At 35.5% G+C, this 24,643-nt stretch overlaps 1 protein-coding gene across 2 annotated transcripts; it reads left to right on the top strand.

The window, feature by feature from the left end:
• On the top strand, positions 1-24,534 carry CIBAR1 (CBY1 interacting BAR domain containing 1). 2 transcript variants are annotated; one of them, XM_060116585.1, is made up of 9 exons: positions 1-117; positions 638-872; positions 3,114-3,182; positions 4,155-4,256; positions 7,152-7,157; positions 8,236-8,340; positions 17,115-17,228; positions 22,302-22,421; positions 23,447-24,534. In XM_060116585.1, exons 1-9 carry the CDS (start codon positions 92-94, stop codon positions 23,531-23,533), a joined length of 864 nt encoding a protein of 287 aa, XP_059972568.1. In that variant the 5' UTR covers positions 1-91; the 3' UTR covers positions 23,534-24,534. The 2 variants fall into 2 exon arrangements, with proteins under 2 accessions (XP_059972568.1, XP_059972567.1); XM_060116584.1 differs by lacking the exons at positions 4,155-4,256; positions 7,152-7,157.
• Positions 24,535-24,643: the final 109 nt, after the last annotated feature.

The following is a 24,643-nucleotide window of genomic DNA, read 5'->3' on the forward strand; positions in this document are numbered from 1 at the left end:
TCGGCCTCTCGCGCCCCCGCGCACGCCCGGGCGTTTCGGAGCCCCTGTCGTTGGGCCCCAGCCCCGGGTCTCCGACCGTGCGCAAGGCAAGATGTTGAGGCGCAGCTTGGAAAACCGGTAACAGCCCCGGGGCCGCAGCTGCCCAGGGCCTCCACACACGAGGGCTCGGGTGGGGAAGTGGAGCCTTCCTCCGTGGGCGGCGCGGAGCCGGGGGCTGGACAGTCGCCGCCGCGCTCTGGGGCCTACCTCCCTGGGCTGCGGCGAGCCCCGGTGGCCGGCCCTCACGCTCCCCAGGCGCCGGCCTCTGCACTGCCGCGGGTGGTGCAGACGCCGGGTGGAAGCCGGGCGCCCGGGCAGCGCAGCGCGGAGCTGCTCCGGGAGCCGCCACCCCGCAGCGGCGCCGCCGGCCGGAGCCAGGCCTCTTCGTGCGCCTGCACTGTGGGATGTGGAAGCCAGGCCCCGAATGGGGACCTAGAGGAGGAGGATCGGCCTTGGGAGATGGTGGGATCTTTGAAGGTTTGCGCCGTCGAAGCTGCAGAATACCCCGGGAATGTTGGCGTAATCAAATTAACGTGAAGATGAAGCCATCTCGTCTCAAATGAGAATGACTTGCTTTTTGTGTCACCTTTTTCTCTAGGGATATTCAAACCAGACAACTGCAAGATGCTGTCACAAATGTGGAGAAGCACTTTGGAGAGCTGTGCCAAATCTTTGCTGCTTATGTGCGGAAAACTGCCAGACTGCGAGACAAAGCAGACCTCCTGGTGAATGAAGTCAACGTGTATGCCTCTACAGAGACCCCGAAGTTAAAGCAGGGCCTGAAAACCTTTGCTGACGAGTTTGCCAAACTTCAGGATTATCGACAAGCAGAGGTATGGAGTGAAGTCACACCGTCATGTTATGAATGAGCCCTGACGTAGTGGACGGAGGAGCCCTGAAGACTTGTAATCTACCTAACTGCAGTGGCGAACACGCTCTTGATGATAAACGTACCTTTTCATGTCGGTAACATTGTGTAAGTCTATTAAAGGGACGCTCCCTGTGATTTTACCGTTTTCAAACTAAACTCTAGGGTGTCTTGAAGTACTGAATTTCCCCACCTTACTTGCCAACTTTGGGCCATGGGGTGGCTATTTGCAGGGCGTAGTAAACATAGTACCCCAGGGAAGAAAAGGAGCATGATTTGTGTCTTGTGTGCAGGTAGGTATATTTTAAAGTATATATGGAGATGGAAGATGTTGGAAGTGGTAATGTGAGTGAATAAGTAGTAAATGAACAAAAGATTTTTGTTGCTGCTTCCGTGCTCTGGAAAGTTGACCAATGTTTCGTTGAAAGGCGGGGGGGGGGGGGGGGCGGAGTACAGTATTATTCATTCTAGTCACCATGGTATTATGCATACAAACCAGTAGTGAAATTTTGTGGAGTTGTTTGTTTTTTGTGGGTTTGTTTGGGGTTTTTTTGCTTTGGGGTGGGGGGAGGGAAGAAGGTGGTGGTGTAATTGTTTAAATTGTTAAAGCCCATTTACTTTAATACCTCTTCAGCACTTTCACTTATATTTACTTCAGGATTCAAGATACAGGTCAGAAATTTTCACTTTAACTTTTAACTTGTCGGAAGTTGCCCAGTTAGGGCTGCATTGCTTCTTATGTACTTTTCTCATCAGTGCTTTTCTTCCTTTTTAAAAGCCTAAAACAGAAATTTCAATTATCAAAAAACCCTCAAAATCAAAAAGAAGATAATGATCTTTGAACCTATAACTGCTAATCATACAGAAATTTGAGTAGTAATTACTTTTCGGGGTACTTTGGGGGAAAATGTTTCGTTCTTGTCATATGATATTTATTCTGTAATAAACAAGCAACTCTCAGGTATGTGTAACTGGGAACTTAATGTTTCAAAAGTAGTTTATACTCACAGATAATACTAGAACCCTACGTTAGCCAATAATTTCAGTGCCCCTTTCTAGAAAACCTTTATGCTATTTATCAAATAGCAAACTGAATTGATTTACATTTGTTCTTTTTATTTCACTTGCTTACCAAATGGTGGAGGTGCTAAAGAACAATGAACAAAAAAAGGTAGGCTACAAAAAGGAGAACAGAAAAAAAGACTTGGCTAATCTTTACACTGAATAATCAGTGTATGGATTATTTGAAATGGAATAAATAATCCTGAGTATTCATGGATTTGATTTTAGGATTCCTAATATTAAATGCTCAATGAGAACTTGATCTTCTCCATTTTCCTAAAATTTTTTAAAATGAAACATTCATATACATTCTGTTTATGGAAACTAAACAAAAATGAATATGAAGTGATATACACTCACTGATTATATAAACCTGTATCATCAAAAAAAAAGCCTTTTTCCTGCTACAAAAGTAATACATGTTCATTTTAAACAATTAAATACATGTCATCTTGTATTAGCTATCCTGAAAAAGAAAATTTTAATGTCCAGGAGTTATTTTTCTTATGCTATAGTTGTATACTTGCCTTTAAAAAAAAATCTGTTTCTTTAGTGCCTTCCACTAGTGCTATTAGTAAAAGGAGAAATTACTCAAAATCTGATAAATATTGTAATGTTTAAGAAAAACTGTTTAATACTAAATAAAAGAGAGATCAACCATACAGTATAACAGCTCAGAAACACTATTTATCTTGTTCTCTAAGTGGTCTGTAGGCTTTTTTGCTTTTGAGGATTGTGTTGTTTTAAATGTTTCCAATATGCTATATTTTTCAGCTTTGATTTTCTTATCTGGAAGGTTGGGATTTTACATTTCGTATATAATGTATGTAAAGTATCCATCCAAGTATTAAACACTCTGAAAGTGGTAGCTGTAATAAAATTTGAGGTGTCTTAAAACTTACCAAAAGCTTTTATTGCTGCTGCACAGCTTAACAGTTTTTAATGTATTTGAGTTTAGATTCTGAGTCTTAGCAGTTTCTGGTGGTTATTTTATTTATAAAGGTAACTGACAATTTAAAAATTTTCAAATATTAATCAGTGTAGTAATTATGTTCAGGTTCGACAGCACAGGTTTTATTTCAGAATTTAAATTTTGATATGTCTATGTTTCTTTTCAGTTATATTTTATAATAATTTTCAATAGGTTGAAAGACTTGAAGCCAAAGTAGTTGAACCTTTGAAAGCTTATGGAACCATTGTAAAAATGAAACGAGTAAGTAAATTCATTTTTTCTACTATTATTAGGTATTCTGGCAAAACATATGAGGTTTCCAATAACTGTCCTTTTAATAAAAGGTACAGAGTAGTGTTTAGTCATCCTTTTTACACACTCTGAAGCGTTCTTAGAACTTTGAGAATAAGGAAGTATTTTTATATACTACTGTAGCATCATAAAGCAGTTTTATTTATTATGGAAACTTTAAAATATTTAATATTTATATTCATGAAGAATATATGGACAGAAATTATTTTACTAAATGAATTTGTTTATATTTTTGTTTTAAAGCAGGCAATAACATGTAAACTAAAAATGAATGTGACAAAGTTTTTTTCTTAATTTTTTTATTGAGGTATAATTGACATATATTAGTTTCAAGTGTACAACATAACGATTTAACGTTTGTATATATTATGAAATGGTCACAATAAGTCTAGTTAACATCTGTCATGATACATAGTTACAAATTTTTCTTTCTTGTGATGAGAACTTTTAAGATCTAGTCTCCTAGCAACTTTCAAAATGCAGTATAGTATTATTAATTCTAGTCACCAGGGTATACATTACATTCCTAAGGTTCTATTTTTTAAATCAACTTTACTGAGGTATAATTTACATGCAATAAAATTCTCCTGTTTTAAATGTACACTGAGTTTTAATAAATGTGTATACATCTGTAACTACCACCACAATCAAAATTTTATGTGTGTGTATATACATATATATAAATATATATATAGTTTTGCATTGAAATTGTGTCATTATTTGAGAGGATATTAAACTACACACATGCACACAGCCTCACACAAAAAGACACACACTGATTATGCAATGGTAATAATTCCTGTGGTAATGATGCCTGGATCAAATAGGGAGTGTTCTTCCATTCTTAAAACAGAGAAGTGTATATTTTACTTCTTAAATAAGAGATTTTTATTAACGAAAAGAAAAAATGCCTGTTTGCAGGATGACCTCAAAGCAACATTAACAGCAAGGAATCGAGAAGCTAAACAGTTAACTCAGTTAGAAAGAACACGTCAGAGAAACCCATCTGATCGACATGTTATTGTATCCTTTGAATTTGGGTCTTTAAAAAGATATTTTGTAAGGTATGCAGTACAGAAGTAAATATATATGGAAATTATGCATTTCTACTTTAAATGTGCAAAGAATATGAATGTAAAGTTTGAAAAGAAACACATGCATTTACAAATTCTCACTATGGAAATTAGCTAATTTTAAAGACAATACACAACTTAATTCAGTCTTATGTTGTTTTCCACAAGATACTCAAAATATAAAACACTCATAAGTGTAGATTTTTTATAAAGAATAAATACAAAATTCTAAGATTTTTTACATAAATGATGACTAAATACTAATTATAAAGTTAAAAATCTATCATTAATCCTAATATATCAATGCCCTCTCAGCCCTGCATTTTCAGAAAAGGAAGGAACAATTTTTTTCCCAGTAAAATTCCCTTCATCTTAAAAAACAACAGCTATGTGAAACCACAATTATGACTTCCAGCCAGGGACCCTCAGGAGATTCAAGAGTATAATTGAGGTCCACAGCTGGACACAGATCTAAATAGGATTGTCTACTGTAACAAGGTTCTTCTGTTCAGAATGATTATTTGTTAAACTAGAATGTGCCTTGTTCAAAACTAAACAGGGCCTTCCCTGGTGGTTCAGTGGTTAAGAATCTGCCTGCCAGTGCATGGGACACGGGTTCGAGCCCTGGTCCTGGAAGATCCCACATGCCGCGGAGCAAAAGCCCATGCACCACAACTACTGAGCCTGCACTATAGAGCCCACGAGCCACAACTACTGAAGCCCGCGCGCCTAGAGCCCGTGTTCCGCAACAAGAGAAGCCACTGCAATGAGAAGCCAGTGCACCACAAGGAAGAGTAGCCCCTGCTCACCGTAACTAGAGAAAGCCCACATGCAGCAACGAAGACCCAATGCAGCCATAAATAAATAAATAGATAGATAAATAAACAAACTAAATAAAGAAAATAGCACCTGGCTAATTGCCAGCAACTGGGATAGGTGCAGTTGTATATAAAGTACTAACTTATCCCGCTGCCTCTTTTTCCCATTCCTTATGTCTCCTCCCTACTTCCTTAAGGTTTTTTACAGCCCACCTTTGCCAGAAACCACATGAGGATTGACTCTCTGGGGACATTTGAGGTTCCAGAACACCTCCATTTCTGAGGGGAATCCCTTGATTAGTGATTTTTGGGCTGCACCAACAGCCTGGTCCTCCTTCCTTTGGAACAAAAATACATACGCCCAACCTTGTAATAAAAATGGGCAGTCACATGGCTGGGATCTACAAACTGGAGATTATAGAGTCTGGGTTTCAAGCAAGTCAGACAAACTAGAGAATGCTGGAAAATGTGACAACTATGGACTAAGGCAGAGACTAGAGAATATCACCAGTTTTTAAGAATCAAGCCAGAGGTCAAAATTTTGCTGCTTTGTTTGGAGGAGGGGAGAGTACATAAGGGCAGAAAAAATGTCACATCTGGAATCTTGAGGAGGTGGTAAGATTGATTCAGGGGTATTGCTATGGACACTCGATGTGGAAATAAATGTCTTCCTAAGACAGAGATGCCTCTGACTTTGGTACTTTGCTGTAAACACTGCTGTGGAGGAGGCTGTCTTATACCATAGATAAAGCAGGTCAGGAGTTCACACGGGGAGATAAAGCAGCAACTGAATAGATTATGGCTGTAGATGAATTGCCACGCTCAGTGGGAAAGGTGTAGAACTCCAGTGGATTTTGACAACCTGAAACCAGAAAATAAAGGACAGTCTACGTATAAATGCATCCACTATAAATATAAAGATATTCTATCATAGCATCATAGAATATTTACCAGGATAGACCCTTAAAATTCATCTGATCTTCAAAAGAAGTACATTAAAGTTCAGTATATAAAATAAAAGAGTAGTTCCGGTATAAGAGGATGGGGTAAAGAAGAATCCCAGTGCTCTGCCTGGACCCCCTAAGGCCCCTGGTGGCTTCTGAAAAAGCTTCTTGCAACAGTTAGAAAAAACCAATCTGGCTCACTCTTTTATAAGCCATTTTGCACTCATGACTAATTTCATTAAATATACTGATATCCTTATTCATAAAGTTGTATCACAGTATTTTAATCAAAAGTATCTCCTACCCAAATTGGTATGTTATAGGATTTTGAAGAATTTTCAACAGAAGGAAGAAACAGAAATCTGTATCCACTTTGCTAAAAATAGCTGTGCGAATTTGGGCACGTGGCTATGCCCGAGTAAAAGGATTTGAGACTAAGAAATGAATCGTAGTTGCTGGGGTATGGTAGAAGGTTCAGATACCCATGTCCCAGCTGTGGCTTCTGCTTCCCTGCTCTTTGCTAATTTAGCCAACTCTACCTACCCTTCCAGATTTTAAAATGAAACTCAATAAACGGGGAGGGAAAAGATGTTAAGTCAAAAGTAAGTAGTCACGGTAAAGAATTTCACAAGTCACGTGTACTGAACAGTATTAGAAAAATAGTCTGCTTGAATATTCTCATTAGTAAAAGGTTAACATGCATCATAACTGTTAGAAATTTTTTCATAATAAATCCTGTGATAGTTATATTTTTAAAAATCTGAACATCAGTAATAAAGAGAATTGTTTTTGATTACTGGTTATGATTAAAAGCATAAAAGTTTGCATGGTTTTAAGGAAACTTTACACCCTATATAGCAAACGTACACACACAGAGATATATATAAATAAGTTTTAAATGCTTAGTTTCTTGAAATTGTATATCTGAATTAACCTAGTTGTAAGAGTATATAATCAATATAAAGTTATGATTAATGTATAATCTAATTGCAAGAAGATATTCTGTAATAGCATATGATTTTAATTTATTGGAAGAAATTGTTCTATTTGAAATGTATTTTTTTCCTTTATGAAAAATTTCAGTCACAGGTGGGTAATAAAGTGATGTGTGAAGAGATGGACCCCTATAGTAAACCTTTTTACTTATTTCAATTTATACATTTTCTTGAAAAAGAAAGCAAGGGCTTAAATGTCATAATATTATGTGTCACAAAGCTTTGATTCACAACTGCAAATTTTTCCTATGGAGTAAATATTAAGATGATGATATGTGATACTTTTGAGTAAACATAATACTAACATAGGAAACAGAACATTATTAGGAAGAATCTAATCAGAAAATTGGGCCATGTTTTTAAAAATATATTTTTGTTTAACAAAAAATTTTAAATATTTTGGGGCAAACTGTTGTCCTTAAGGAAGAGATGATTTTTTTAAAGAGAAATACATGATTAGATTGGAAATGTTCTGCACTTTACAGCACTGTAGCCACTAGCTATATATATGGCTATTGAGCTCTTGAAATGGCAACTAGAGTAACCAGTTTTTTAATTTACATTTGATTTTTATTAATTTAAATGTAAATAGCTACATGTTGCTAGTGGCCACCATATTGATTGTACAACATGGATCTAGATAGTATGAGTACTTTGAAGGAAAGTATTAGATTTTCCATCTAAGTTATTAGTTGCTGATATATATTTTTTGTAATAAGCATTAACTAAGTAGTAATAGTGTAATATTGTTAGCTTATAAGAAGAATATACAAATAGAAAATCCATGCTGAAATAAATATTTGTAGTATATATTCTACTCTACCTGATTAGGATGTTACAGAAGTAGAAACATTTCATGCATTTGGAGAACTAGAAGATTGAAAATATTTCAGTATTTGTGGGGAGGAAGGGTTAAAGGGGAGAGAGATAGTGAGGAGAAAAGGAGATTATGATAAATGGCAGAGACAGTGAAATATGTGAAAGCAGTAGAAAATATAGAAAATTGTTTTACAGTAAATCATCATTTTATTTTATGTGGTAAAGTATATTTTGAATGATTGACACTGTTATGGCAAAAAGCCAGTACCGCAGTGGTAGCGTTTACAGAAAGACTCAGTCGAATGGATTCTGACTTGAGTTTTTCCTGTACTTTGGCGGGGACACTTTTGTAGGCAGAAACTGAATTACAAAGGGCCACAATGGATGCTGCTCGAACAACTCGCCATCTGGAGGAGACTATTGACAGCTTTGAAAAGCAGAAAATAAAGGATATAAAGGTAACAAAGTAACTGTTAAGGTTCAAAATATGTTTTCAAACCTTATTTTTTATTTAAATTTATGACAAATTTAAATTACTGATTTTTTTAGTCCATAAATAGTCTGTGTGAAAAAGATGTAAACAAAAATATATCAAATGTTATTTTCTTATGGAAACAATGGTATTTAAAGGGGCTCCATTCCCAACCAAAGGCCAGATATTCAAATGTTATGACAAATAGTGTTAATCATAGAAAAATGACATTTATTATGTTTTTATGTATCAGGTATGGCTCTAGGCACTTTACATAAATTATCTTTTAATCTTTACAGCAACCCCATGAAAGTGAGGTGGTGTTATCATATATTATGTAAAAAAAAAAAAAAAAATTAAGCAGAGATATAAAGTAACTTTTCTGAAGTATCATAGCCAAAAGTCTGAACTATAAACCAATTATGTATTTTAAAAATCTGTGCTTTCCATTATGATACACTATCACTAATTTTTATAGCTTATAAGTTTCTAATACGTACTTAATATCAAATAATTAAGAGTAACTAACCACATAAACTTGCATCCACCATGGTATGGTGTCACAAGAATTGACTTCTTATAACACATCAGTAGACTTTCAGGATCATGGACTTGAGAAGGTCTTCAGTGACTTTCTCATAGGCATCTTGGAAAGATTTGGAGGATTACTTATGTTATGTCCTTTAAAACAAGTCATCTAAGGATGCCTTTTGGCTCACTGCAAATTTTCCTGGAACAGCTTTTAAAGAAAAGTATTTTTTGTCATTTTAATAACTTATTAACAAAGAAAATATCCTGCTTTCAAAAGTTATGTTCTTATCAATAAAATAGGCATTATCTGCCACTTAATTGTATCATTCCTCTCTACAATCCATGAAACAACATTAATTTGCCCTTTTATTTTTTTTTAATTTCCTATCATAGTTTCATAGGATTTCAGAACTTTGATTTTTCTGATAGACAGGCTCAAAGGTCTCTACTTTGGTCCTGAAGATTAAAAAAAAAAAAAAAATTTAAGCCTTTCAATTCACTCTGCACTCTGCTGTGTAGATTGCTACTCAGGAAGAGCACCTCAGGAGCTGCCCTGAGACAAACCCTTTTACTGACGTAGGAGAGTGTGGGCAGGGCATAACATTTTACAACTGCTGACATCCTCTCTTAAATTGAGGGAGAAGGGAAGTAAGATTAAAATAATTAGCTTTAATCTGAAAAATGAGATTGGAGACTTGTGGGGTATGTCTGATCCATTGCCACCTAAGTAAGGGCTGCTTTAGTGAGCCTGATGCCTCACTTTACCACTGTTCTTCATGCCTGAAAACTTCTCTTTTACACATGGCAATCTGTGTCTGATCTTCAGGCTCACTTCAGTGTTCCATCTGCATGCTGGCCAACTCTGCAGGTGCTTTTAATCCCATGAGCATCACCAATTACAAAACGGGCAGAGACAGTGAGTGCAGAATTCCCAACTACAATTCCTATGACCTGGGATTTCCTGAAGCAGTAGGACATGGAGTAAGGGACTGCATAGTGGAGGGTGCACAGAGAAGAAAAGGGCTTCCAAGCTTCTCTCTTGGCCCGCTATATCATGACCCTGGAAGAGGGAAGTCTTGTGGTGGTCACACACACAAAAAAAAGACAGGAAAAAACCTACTTTTTTAAAAATGGAGAGATAATTCATATACCATACAATTCTCCTATTTAAAATGTACAGCTCAGTGGTTTTTAGTGTGTTCAGATATTTACAACCATCATCAATTTTTATCATCTCAAAGTGAGGCCTAGTACACTTTAACTTTTACCTTCCTGCTCCCCCAGCCCTCACCCCCAGCCTAAGCAACCATCACTAATCTCATGTCTCTTTGGATTTGGCTATTCTGAACATACATTTCATATGAATGGAATCATAAAATACATGGCTTTTGTAACTGGCTTCTTTCACTTAGCATGCTTTCAGGGTTTATCCATAGTGTAGTATGTATCAGTATCTATTCCTTTTTATGGTAGAATAATATTCCATTGTATGGATATTAACCACATTATGTTTATCTTTTCATCAGTTGATGGACCTTTGGACTGTTTCTACCTTTTGGCTATTATGATTAATGATATAAACATTCACGGACAAGTTTTTGTATAGACATATTTTCATTTCTCTTGGACATTTCATTTCAGTTCAACCATATTACCTGTTGAACTGCTGGTTCATATGGTAACTCTATCTTTAATTATGTGAGAAACTGCCGGATTGTTTTCCAAAGTGGCTGTGCCATTGTATTTTCCCACCAGTAGTATATGAGGGTTCCAATTTCTCTGTATCCTCACCAATACTTGTTCATCAGACTTTTTCATTATAGCCGTCCTAGTGGGTGTAGAGTGGTATCTTACTGTGGTTTTGATTTGCATTTTCCTGCTGATGCTTACAGCCATTTGTATATCTTTCTTGAAAAAAGTGTCTATTCAGATCTTTTAATTGGGTTATCTTTTTTTATTGCATTTTAAGAGTTCTTTATATATTCTGGATACAGATCCCTTATCAGATATGTTTTGCAGTTATTTTCTTCCATTCTGTGAGTTCTTTTCACTATCTTGATGGTGTCCCTTGAAGCACAAAGCTTTTTAATTTTGATGAAGTCCAATTTATCTTTTGTTGCTTGTGCTTTTAGTGTCATACCTAAGGATCCATTGCCAAATCTGAGATTATAAAGATTTATCCCTATGTTTTCTTCTAACACTTTTATAGTTTTCATTGTTAAGTCTTTTATGCATTTAATTTTTGTGTATCATGTGAAGTGAAGGTGTTAAACCCCATTCTTTTGCGTGTGACTGACTACCCAGTTGTTCCAGCACCATTTATTGAAGAGACTGTTCTTTTCTCATTGAAGTCTAGGCACTCTTGTTGAAAATCAGTTGACGTGGTTTTGTTTCTGAACTCCCATTCTTACTGATCTGTGTCTGTCCTTATGCCAGTACCACAGTGTCCTGATTAATTAACAGTGCTTTGTAGTAACTTTTAAAATCAGGGTGTGTGAGTTCTATTTTTTTCCTTTTTAAGATTGTTTTTGCTATTCTGGATCTGTTGTAATTTGGTATGAATTTTAGAATCAGCTTGTCAGTTTCTACAAGTCAGCTGGGATACTGACAGGGATTGCATCAAATCTGTAGGTCAATTTGAGGAGTACTGCCATTTTAAGATTAATTCTTCCGATCCGTGAACATGGGCTGGTTTTCCATTTATTTAAATCATCCTTAATTTCTTTCAACAATGTTTATAATTTTCAAAGTGTAGGTTTTGCGCTTTTCTTAAACTTTTTCCAAGGTATTTTATGATTATTGATGCTACTGTAAATGATTTCATTTCAGTTGTTCATTGCAAGTGCACAGAAATAGTTGATTTTTGTGCACTGATCTTATATCTTGCAACCTTGCAAAACTCATTTATTAGGTCTGATAGTTTTTTGCAGATTCCTCAAGATTTTCTACATACAAGATCATGTCATCTGTGAAAGTGTACACTTTTAATACAGACCCCCATGACTAGCAAACTCCCAGAACTATGATTTCCAGAGATTAATACCAGAGTCTGTTAAGGTTATGAATCTCTGTTCTGTATGTCTTTCCTCCTTACTGTCAAATTGTTCCTTTTCCAAGTTAGGCCTCATTTGAGATGTTTTATGATAAAGAGGGATGCACAGATCCTATACCCAAAAGCCTCGAAAATCAATCAGAAGGGTTACTTTACCACCCCCTTATTTCTAACAAAAACAATATTCAGATATTGTCATGTTAATTTTACCATGTCTGACAGACACTTCTGTTTGTGAGATAAATTCTTGGAAAAGTCAAAACTGTTGATCCCGCTCATGTTTTGGGAGAAGCAGACACAAAACATTTTTTTTTTTAAGAACATTCTTATTGTACCTGTTATCAGGCTACTGCTTCAGATGGAGGCAGAGCTTCTGGGTCTTTCTTTAACCTCCCTGGGGGTAGAAATGATTGGCAGTAGTGAGCACTGCTCATAACTGTATTAACTGTGTTTGAGGTGGGGTTCAATTGACAAGTCCATCTGAATTTTAGCAGCAGTGTTAATTAGTAAGGTAGCACAATTTTTAGGAAAAGACTTGATAGGAACCTTGCAAAGAATCTGTCTTTCTGAGAAAAGCTGGTATGAACTTAGCTGTATAGAAATGTGGAAGAAAACTCACAATCCTATTTGTTTCCCATGTAATGGAAAAAGTCATCAGTTATATGGTGTCAAGGAAATTTCTGACCTACGAAAACGATCTTGACCAGGGGTCACTCCTGGAACAGGTAGGGACAGGAATTCAGTATTGGTAAAGTAGCTGACGTAAGCAAGAAATAGCTTCAAAACTTAATTTTTAGTAACTTTATTTTTCTTATAAATAAATATGAAATCACCATGACTTTTTTCATAAAATTATTGAGAAAAATGTAATAATTCCACTGCTCAGAAATAAGCCGTTAGCATTTTGGTTTATATCCTTCCAGACTTTCTTTCTATGAAATATACACAAGAAATATACTAATAATAACAACAACAAATATTTCTTAGACATTAACTATGTCACACATTCTAAGCATTTTATATGGATAAACTCATTTCCTCCTCACAGTGTCCTATGAGAAAGGTAATATTATTACCACTATAGTTTTATTTAAATGGGACCACACTATATGTAGCATCTTTTTAAAATTTAATATATCATGCATATATTTGTGCTGAGGAAACAAAGATCCATATTGTCCGTTATGGCATCCTCATATAGTATTTTGCTACATGGATATATCAGTTTATTTAACCAGCCCTCATTGATGGACATCTAGATTATTTTTGCAATTATAGATCTCATTGCATCATTAAACATCAGCCTTTTTTCTGGTCCAGTTATTCTTGTGGGATAAATTACTAGAAGTGACATTCTCATTCAAAGAGCATACACACTTTCAATTTGGATAGCTGTTTTTAACTTCTGTCCACAAAGCTTTAACTAGTTAACATTTCTGCAGAACCTTACATGAGCACACCAATGTAACAATGACGAGTAGAAGTATTTTTAATAATAGCCAATCTAATAGGTGAAAAATCAGTATCATCTTAATTTGCTACAGTTACTACTGTTGAGGCAGAGTATTTTTTCATATATTTAATGACACATTTTTTCTTTAGTAAATTACTCACATTTGACCTTAGCCTATATTTTTGTTGAGTGTTGGCATTTTTCTTATTAATTTGTAAAAATTCTTTATATTGAGAAAATTAACCCATTATATTAAAGAGAAGATATGCTGCAAATATATTTTCCCATTTTGTTGCTTATGGTATGTTTTTACCACCTTAAAGTCTTATTTTTGCTGCCAGATCTATTGATCTTCTCCTTTTTGATTTCTGCCTTGGTGTCATGCTTAGAAAGGAGCTTTCATCCCCAAGATTATATAATTATTTGCTCATATTTTCTTCTAGTATTTGTATGATTTTTTAATATTTTATTTTATGCAGTTGTATTTTGCACATGGTATGAGGTAGATGTCTAACTTTATTATTTTCAAATGGATAGAAAGTTCTCCTGACATCATTTATTAAATAGCCTCTACTCTGGAGAGCTGTCATTTCCCCTTTATTTGCCAAAATTATTAACAAGACCTTTTATGACTTTTTTGTTAAATATTCTGCTTTCTAATTAAACCAGATGGAGGCTTTAATGTTATGATAAGGAACATTTTCTAATTTAGCTGGTTTACTCCTTGGGCAATAAAAACAGCAAACTTGTGCTGAGCACTTACTCTAGGCCAGTTACCATACTGTACCTTTTCTTGGATTACATTTAATCCTTAAGGCAAAACCTGAGATGTGGAAATTAAGGGAAAAGAACAAACTGTTTAATGTTACACAGCAGATTTGTTTCCGTCTTGATTTGAACCCAGGTTTATCTTAATCCAGAGCCCCTATTTTAAACTACTAGGCTACCTACTTTGCAGAATACTTGCCGATGGGTAGAGAAGTTCATATTAGCTCCCCCACCCCCGCCACCAGTAAAAATTAAGTACATACCCAAATGGCCTTCTAGTCACACAAAATAAAGTTGAAAATGAGGAAAAAAAGTAATGCGTGAATGCCTCTGTCCCTGACCATACTGACCCATTCCAGATTAGCAGATTACATGAGATCATTGAAAGCTATGTTTATTTGAGGAAAATTTTTTCTAAATATGAATGGATCTTTCAAAGTTCCACCACCTCTCTGGTGACTCACTGAAATTATTTTATTTTTTATTTTAAAAACACAGTGTGTTTATGTTCTTTCTTATAACAGTTGTCATCTGATTCTTCCTTGCTATTATCCTTCTCCTTTCTGCCCATTTTCCCATGTTTTATGAAACTCTATCAATAGCTAGAAAGAAAAAGTATAACTGGTAGTTTTTCCTCTTTACTATACTCAGGGATATAACTGTCCTCTGTGATAATCTTAAGGCTTCATGGTTCTTGGGTCAAAAATTCCAAGTCTGGATTACTACCTTAGCAATGCCACTGATTCTCCATCACTGTTTTTGACAGAAGAGTTAACGGGGCCTTTCCCATCTTAAATAGATATATAGTATATGTTTTGTCAAGAAATAAAAGGTCAAACCATAAAGGATTAAACCAAAGTATCACAAAACTTGAGAGTGATTTTTCACTCATGTTCCAAGTAGTAAATAATAGCCATTTACTAATTAAAGCTACTTCTTAAAATGTTTTTTATCACTAATTGAAACTAAATTTTGAGACTGCAAAACGCTAACAGACTCAAAGTTGAGCTCTGTCTTTTAAAATGAGAGTGTAATAGATTCTCTTATCAGAGGATATGGATAAACCAAAATAATGTATCATTCTTCAGTGACAGACATATCAACATATTTTCAGGGCTTGCTTATGAGCTAAGGGGAATATAACTCCTATAATATGCTATTATTAAGAAATTGTTAGTTCAGAGATGACATCACATTCGGAGATTTTGGCATCAGGGATTTAATAACTATATTCAAATATTAAAAAAATATTTTAAATTATTTTGAATTTTTTCCATATTCCTCAAAGTTACCACAGTGGAATAGACTTGAATTAAGCCTAAACCTACAGATTTAGGTGTAATAAGGCTGTAAATGTTTGGATTTCATTAGTTATTAAATAGTGTGCCAGTCTATTAAAGATTTAGAATGTTCATTTGTAGAACTATTTAAAAACAGGAGTAATACCCAACTTAACTTGAGTGATTTAAGCTTAACCCCTTACTTTCTAGCTAGTCAACTATCTTAGGAAGACGGACAAGAGAAGTACCAGCCCTAGTCAAAAGCCATTCTACCTCTAAGGTATTCCTATCTGGAGATTCTTGGTGTGGAATCCAAAGTTGCACCTTGGCATAATGCTGTTTATTAGTCAGTTGCCAGTCCAGTATACCAGAGCACTTTGTGACCTATATGAAGTGACAGTAAAGGTCATCATCAGTTATAGTTACAAGGCATTTATCCCAGAGCCCAATCTTTGCATTTAGCCCTACATATGTGCTTGGCAGCTCAGAAGGGTTACTTTCAACTACAGATCTATTTCCACTGAGTAGCAATCAGAAGCCTGTTAGTTCTCCCTTAAATATTTTTCTAATCCTTAAGAATGGAGATGGAGAGGGGAAAAAAATCACAGGACACTAAGGGATATCTGTATGGCCACTTTCCAAGGTGCAGGACCACTCCTATCTGGGTGGTTAACACAGGAGAGCAGAAATGAAGGAAAATGAGTATTTGACTCTTGCCTTCTAGCCTAACCCATCTCATCTATATTGCCCCTTAAAGGACAATACTTCAGTATTTTCTGTCCTATTCTTATTCTGCCCACTTCTCTTTACATTAATGCTGATTTTTTATTTTGATAAGGGACAAGATAACAAAAGGATAGATCCTATCTTACTGAAAACTTGTCTGGCTTGTATACTTTCCCTACCTACCGATTATCTCACCTCTGCTTAGATCAACATGCACGTCTTTATTCATTCTCTTTGCTCATGGCCTTCCCTACCGTAAGTTGTCATCATCATGCTCATAGAGTTTACCTGTAGTTTATTTGCAAAGGAAATAGTTGATTCCAGCGACAGTACAATGAGCAAGAGCTATAACTTTGAAGAATCAGATCCAAGTCTTAACATTACAGCTGTGAGAACACTGGACAAGTCATATATTTGTAAACTTGAAAGCTCTATGCAAATGTATGGTGCTATTATCAGTAGTAGGAATATCATTATTACCAAGTAATCCCTTTGTGGTTAGAGAATACAAGTATCATATAAATATGATGGGATAGAATTCTTGCCTAAAAAACATTCTTTTAAACATCAGTTGGAGTTGCTAAAAAAAAAAACAGCTTCAGAATTAAACTGCTTTAGCTAATACTTATAGGCACTGAGCAACAAGAGTACATAATGACATACATTTTAGTCAAATCTTTTTTAAAATCATGAATATCTAATAGAAGAACCGACTAAAAAAGGGAAGTAAATAATAAGATAGGAAATATTTTGTGTCATTTGAAAGTTTTGCTGCAGAAGGTCTTTGCAACTATTTTTATTCCAGTTATCTTTTGTACTTCATCTGCCCTGTGGAAAAACAGATACCTCTGTGTCTCATAAAATGCCAAGACTATATAGTAAGGAATAAATTTACTAAATTCGTGAAGCAGTTTATATGATTGTTTAAATTCAAATCCTTGTTTTTTTAGACTATATTTTCAGAATTTATCACTATCGAAATGTTATTTCATGGCAAAGCTTTAGAGGTCTACACTGCTGCCTACCAAAATATACAAAAGATTGATGAAGAAGAAGATATAGAGGTAAGACTATGTCCATCTAAGCTCAGTTCTTCTATTGATATGGAAATGTTTAAAAGAAAGCATTAGTTTGGGTAAAAATAAATTAGAACACTACATGGTTTAGATGTTATTGTATGCAGTTCCAAACAGCTGAACCTGTATGACTTTCTATTTATTTCTATTTATTTTTTAACTGTTCAAATTAACCATGGTAGAGTTCCAAGGATTAATCCAAGGATTAATATCTAGTAAAACATAGAAATAAAGCCATTACATGAAATAATGTATCATTTTGACTAGTGATATGTCACATGTACTAAAAATAGCATTTATTGATTTGAGCTAACATTTGAGTGTTTATGCCACAACACCCAAAGCTTGACATGCATTTTCTCTCTCACTCCTGTGATGTAGGTACTGTTATCATTCTCGTTTTACAACTAAAGAAACAGGTGTAGAGGTTTTAAGTAACTTAACTTGCCCTTGGCCACTTAGCTAGTAAATAGCAGAATCTGGCTTCTAACTAGTTTTGTAGGACTGAATCAGTAAGCTATGAAATAAATGTAGGTTTGCTTTGTACTGATAGTTAAATGCAAATAAATCTTGCTGGCCAGCTAACATTAGAGCAATTAAATATCAAAGCCTGGTTTCAGCAAGCTCACCTGAAGAGTTAATGTCCTACAATATTACCTTCCAAAAGGGGAAAAAAAGGCAAAGTATTTTTGCTGAAATAGATATACTCTGTCTACAGTAGAAGTGAAAAAGGGCACATACTCTCAAGATATAACCAGAATTTTGTATTAATAAGTGATAGAATTTGACAGTGTCTGTCATTTCGTAATTTTGAAGATTCCATTTTTTTTTTAACTAAAGTATCTATAAAGAGATCCCCTGGACCTTCACTTCCCACTACTCTACTGGTTCCAAGAAACTTGAATTCAGTAAAACCAGATTATAGCTTGGCCAAAATGAAGAAAAGTACATGTTTTAGTATGTGTATATACATTTTCCAGTGCCAAAATCTGATCTCAGTTTTACCTCAGTTAAGCATACATGATCGTATTTCTATTACTGTTTGTTAATAGATGGCTTAAGTGTCTATTCCCTCCAAATACTAAAGCTAAGGTTTCTAAATTTTTACTCCTTTTTATATACTATTTTTTAAAAAAGATCAAGCTTTTATCTGTAATTTGTAAAAGTAGCAAATGTTTATATAGTGATTACTTTGAACCAGCTACTCATCTATGCATTTTCATTGTATTATTTTAACCCTACCATCAACTTTAATAAAAGTATTTATTATCCTCACTTCTGTGGATGAGAAAACTGAGGCATGGTGAGGTTAAGGAACCTCCCAGAGGATCCCATAGCTAGTAAGTAACAAAGCTGGGAGCCAAACCCAGAAGTTTGACTATAGACATTGTATTTTTATCTTATCTATACCGCCAGAAGCATGGTTCTTGATGAGTGACATCAACCATTTCCTACAAGAAACAACACTACATTGAGTGGCAGGTTCAAAATTGATCCCTCGCTTTTCCTACCAGACTTAAGTTTCCTTTACAAGTATTTTCATTCTCCTTTTTCTAATACCCTTGACCCAATACACTTGTCACTAAAGTCACTAAAAGTTCCTTCAAGCCCTTTGGACCCCAAGATTTTCCTTCTCATTCCAGAGGTCCTAGATGTCTTTTTTGTCACACCACTTCCTTTACCACTTCTCTTACCACTGTTCTTCATCAGCTAGCTAGGTAGCTTGTAGGATTCATTTAAAAAAATTCAAGATCTCAGGGCTGTGTGGTAGATTAGTTTTTGAGTATGAACTTCCCCATTTTTTCTAATGGGGCAGTATTGAGCAAGTTAACTTTTTCATGCTTCAGCTTCCTCATCTGTAAAATAGAGATACTTATAGTGCTTACCTCATAAAAAGTACATGCATCAACTGTTTATTTAGCACCTGTTATATGCCAGACACCATTCTAAGTGCCAAGGATTTAGCATTATAAGAATTGGTCCAAGTTGTCAAAAAGCAGAAACTTAAAAGGAGTTCAGACATTTAAAAAATATACTGTGTAACTATTTATGTTTTATAATGTGAAGAAAAAAATATAGAAAGAAAAAAATAAAGAAAAAAATATAGTGTGCTCCAAGTGTATGTGATGGAGGATTCTAAATAGTCTAGAGAATCAAAGAATGACTTCTTAATCAGAAGTTTGAGGGATAAGTAGGATACTTGGCAACAGCTTTCAGGCAGAGAGCTCAGATAGATAGATATACAAAGGTCCTGAGATGTAATGAACTATAGGCCTAAGCTATCACTACGCTGCCATACAGAAATTGTGGAAAGGAGAAGAGAGCAGTCTGGGGAAAGTTGTGTGGGACAAGTCAAAGTAAAATTACATCAAACAGCTACCAAGATGAGGAAGGACCATTTTAATACAAGTTTCTTGGAAACAAGTAGAGAAAATATGCAGAGAGGAACAGAGAAATAAGATGCTGTTCTTCTTAGATAGCAGTACTGACTTATTCAGGCAGCAGCTAATTTTTTGCATCTAGTTATCAGAAACCATCTTACCTGATGTGTTCTTCACATAAAAAGTACTGTCAGGCCCATATTCCCCTTCGAAAGATCACCTCTGTACATTCAGTTCAGAGCATATTCAGATCTTGAGACTCACTCCTAGAAGAGATCTTGGACCATATTGGAAATGCATTATTGCCAATAAATTAATATTCCTGTAAATCTGTTGTTTTGCAGTAGGAGACTAATATTCAGCTGGTTTAGACTTTTACCCCAAGGGTTGTAAATTATCTTCCATTTCCCACTTTTATCTTTGCTAGAAAAGCTAAAAAAGGAATGTTGTTCTAACAAAAATATATTTCTTCCAAATACCAGTGGATTGAGTCGTCCAGTTTTGATATCATACCAGGATGTCTGGCACCAAAATATAATTGGGTCCTCAGTAAACTGTTCAATAACCTAATTACTAGCATGCCTGAATTGCCCTTAAACCAAGTCATACCTCTTGCATTAAGTTTCATCCCTTGATTCCTTTTGTGTCCTGCACTTCTTTAAGGTTTAAAGAAATGTGTAGAGACATCCCCTAGTTTGGGTCATTTTTTCTCAAAACACCCAGATTAAGTTCATGTTAACATCATTCATTTACCAGGCTACTGTCTTAAGCTGGAAGGAACTGCAAAGATAAAACAAGGCTTCTTGCTCTAGAGGAACTTAAAACTAGTTGTAGAAACAGACATGTAATTACAAAACAGTGAGATAAAAGCTGTACTGAGGGTATAAACAACAGGAGCTACTGACTAGAGAACAGGGGAAAACAGAAAAAAGATGGCATTTGACTTGGCTCCTGAAGGATGAGTAAGTGCTCTGAAATTCCAGGCTGAGGAACCAGCACTGCAAAGTCACAATAGTATTACATGTTCTGCATATAGGTATATATGCTACAAGTGAAGTATAATGGGTAGGTTTGGGTGATTGTAAGCCTTGAATGTCACCTAAGGCATTTAGACTCTCAATAGTCAGGAGCCAGAGTTTTCTAGTAGAGAAATCATATTTTGGTCTGTAGTATGCTAATTCTAAGTAAGCTAAAGATGTATAGAGTCAATAAATTTAAATAGAACTACCTCAGGTGAGAAATTTAGGGAGAATGCCCAGGCTTCTAGCTTGGTCTAAGGTTTTGGTAATGTCTTTCACTGTAAAGGTGAATCCAGAGCTACACTGTCCAGTATAGTAGCCATTAGGCATATGTGGCTATTTAAGATTAAATTATACTTAAAAATTCAGTTTGTCCGTCACGTAAACATTTCCAAGGCTCAGTAGCCATATGTGGCCTTTTTGGACAGCACAGAACAGCAAGCATTTCCATCATCTCAGAAAATTCTATTGGACAGTGTTGGTCTAGAACAGAAGGTACTGGGGAGCATCAATATGGCTATCAGAAGAGTCTGCAGAGAATTGGTGGAAGGGTAGCCATTAAACACTAATATCTTTCAGAGAAAGGTGTCAAAAAAGGTAACGTGGCCTAAGGGAAACCCTTTAAAAATATTTCAGGTATATGCCGTAGAAAAGGGGATGTGAAGAAACAGAGCAGGTAGCACATGATGAGTTTAGTGACGGCATGCATGGAAAAGCAGCTTCAGGACAAGGTCAGCTGAGGACAAAAAGACACCTTTGGTGACTGACAGCAAGACCAATTTCAGTGGAAGGGGAAAGCCTAATTGTCGTTCGTTGACAAATGAAGTAGAATGTTTGAGAAGTTTTTTAAACAGTAAAGTTATACCTTGAAGTAATTTTTTTTTAAACGGATCTTGCTTGTTTGTGGGGGAGGAAAACTGGAGAAAGAGAGCTTTTGTTTGTTGAAGTTTCGCTAAAGGGAAAGTGCACCTTGGAGAGAATCAGAATGACATTTGCTTTAAAAAAGGAAAAGGATAGGGTGAAGAGTTGAGGGAAAAAAAGAGGGAATATGAAGAAATTCACATCTGACAGACTTGCCTTGTTTATGTTACAGAAATGGTGGAAAAGCTACAGGTAGGGAAGCTTAAGACCACAGTAAGATTTGGAACTACTGCTTTAAGGAAAAAGAACCGACAAGCGATGGCATTCCAGATCCTAGTGAGATTATAATCCATAAATTAGAGTGGCTCCATCTACTCTTGTGATGTACTGTGAAAGCCACCAGTGAATTTAAACTGATAAAGAGTTGAGGATAAGCAGAACAGAAAGAATCAAAGGTGTGACTTAGTCTTCCCACTGGCTTGCATACTCTGAATGTAGGAACTTTTCACGTTTCACCAGCAAAAGCTCTTAAGTGATTGTTTCAGGGCCCGTCATCATCTTAGGTGGTTCAGTAGAATTTTTTAGCTTACATCTTTCCAACTTAAATTTTTTTTTTAATTTTCGTTTTAAATTTACAATAAATAAATGAAACTTTGTCCCCAGTGTGGGCCTCGAGGGGAGTTGCTTAAAAAAATTCTAAGCTAAGGGGAACTTAACATGATAAACTAAGGGGAACTTAACATGATTTTCTAGATTTCCATTGTTTAGTATCACTTTATAACGTTTTATCATTGCAACAGGTTTTCCGAAATTCTCTGTATCCACCAGATTATTCATCCCGTTTAGATATCGTAAGAGCAAATTCAAAGTCACCTCTTCAGAGATCACTGTCAGCTAAGTGTGTATCTGGAACAGGACAGGTGAGCTAGAAACCATAATTTAAAGGAATGTGAGGTGAGCTACTGCCTTTGGAATTGTTCAGTATTAAAAATGTTTCCCTGGGCCTCCCTGGTGGCGCAAGTGGTTGAGAGTCCGCCTGCCGATGCAGGGGATACGGGTTCGTGCCCCGGTCTGGGAGGATCCCATATGCCGCGGAGCGGCTGGGCCCGTGAGCCATGGCCGCTGAGCCTGCGCGTCCGGAGCCTGCGCGTCCGGAGCCTGTGCTCCGCAACGGGGGAGGCCACAACAGTGAGAGGCCCGCATACCGCAAAAAAAAAAAAAAAATGTTTCCCTTAAGTCACAGGACTTCGAATAACTTACCCTCTCTTACCCTCTCTTACCCTCTTATGTAAAATAACAGAAGACTGCACTAGGTTCGGGCTCTTAATTCTTATATCATCTGTAACATACTACTCTCTGAAGCAGAACATTGCCAAATGTCCCCTGGGAGGTATAATCACCCTCAGAAAAGTTTGAAGCAGGACGACCCAAGTGGCAACAGTCAGGACTTAAAGCCAAGTAGTGAATTCAGATTCTCAACTCATTACATTTAAATCACACTACTTTTAAAGTTTAATATTTCAGTTGCCTAGTTGAAATATCCTTGTGTTTTTGCCATCCCTTTAATGACTCTCATTCAGATACCTGTTTTTTTGACCTAAGAACTGTTTAACTTAAAATATTTTTTGACATTTATAATATACGGAGACTATACTTTTCTCTGAAAGTCGGTTATTGAAGTACTGGTACCCAACTGGAATCAAATGGCTAATTTCACATTTTTCTTCAAAAAATAACATGAATGAAAATTTTTTGCATCTGTTTTCAAACCTTAAAATACAATAATTCATAGGGAATTTTCATTACTAAAAATTACTACTTATGGACATTTTTCTGAAATATTTGTTCTACGTGTACTTCTCTATCAGGGCGTATTATAAAGATACCAAGCATGTAAAAATATTTTTTTAGTTAGTATTATTTAAAATGTTTTAACTTTTAACAGGTATCCACCTGTCGACTAAGAAAGGATCAACAAATAGAAGATGATGAAGAGGATGAAGACTTAGATGTTACAGAAGACGAAAATTAAATTTCTTAAGTAAACTGTGCATTTCCATTTTCCTCTTAAATGACTTGGAATCCAGAATGACTGAAACTGTAAAACTTTATACTGGCTGGAAATCCTACTGGAAATGGAGAAATTATTAAAGGAAATGTATGCTGACCAAAAATGAAGGTTTTAAAAAATATTACACACCAGTCATTTCAACATTCTGTCTAGCAGCATGTGATCTTTTTGTATAAGTTCCATTTTTTTAAAAAGATTATGTATGTCAGAAGTATTTCATATTAATGCATTATACCTAGTTGAGGTTACACTAGTTAAATAGATAACAACAACAAAAAAAATCTAACAATTCCACTTGCTTCCTTTAGGTTAAGACACCATGCTTTCAATACCAGGAAAGGGTCCTAGATAGTCATTCTGATGAAATACAAATTCTGTTCCATAAAGCTTTAATCAAAAAGCCAAGTTTTCTTTTTTTACTTTTTTTTCACTTCTACTACAACCTGAAGTTTCACCATTCAATATATAAATTTACTTTTCAACGAGAGTATTATAGTCACTCTTAACAATAATAGGACACTAGGATATTGGTGTTTTACAACTATACATAAAGCATAAATTTTAGCTTTAGAAAGCTACATTCAGCTTGATTCTGGTTTTAAAACGAAGCCACTGTCATACTAAAGCGCTATATATGGCACTACATCTTTTGCAAAGCTATGATTTGGTGGAATGTTGCCCTAAAAAACATGGAAAGCCATAAATCAGTAAAAATTCTATAAAAGTTTTACCAGATTACCATCTAATCAATAAAAGAGTGTACAGTCACTCTGGTTCCTGAAAATATAAAACAATTTAATCAGAGCCTTTCAGTATGTCTGATGCTTTTATTCTTTGGATGGGGAATTGTACTTCTGTTGTTTCATAGATCCCAGTCAGGCATATAAAAATTAGGAAATGATCATTTGGGATTACCACAAAAAGATAACAGAAAAATAAAACTTTCCAGAAAGCTTTTTTGACTTTGTTATTCATGATTCTGTTCTTAACAAAGCACTGCTTCATGAAAATAGCCCTAAGTGATAAATTTACTTAGTTTTTAAGTAAAATATTCAAAACATTTTAAAATCC

The sequence above is a fragment of the Mesoplodon densirostris genome, chromosome 13 (genome assembly GCF_025265405.1).
Source record: "Mesoplodon densirostris isolate mMesDen1 chromosome 13, mMesDen1 primary haplotype, whole genome shotgun sequence".
In the NCBI taxonomy this organism is placed as follows: domain Eukaryota; kingdom Metazoa; phylum Chordata; class Mammalia; order Artiodactyla; family Ziphiidae; genus Mesoplodon; species Mesoplodon densirostris.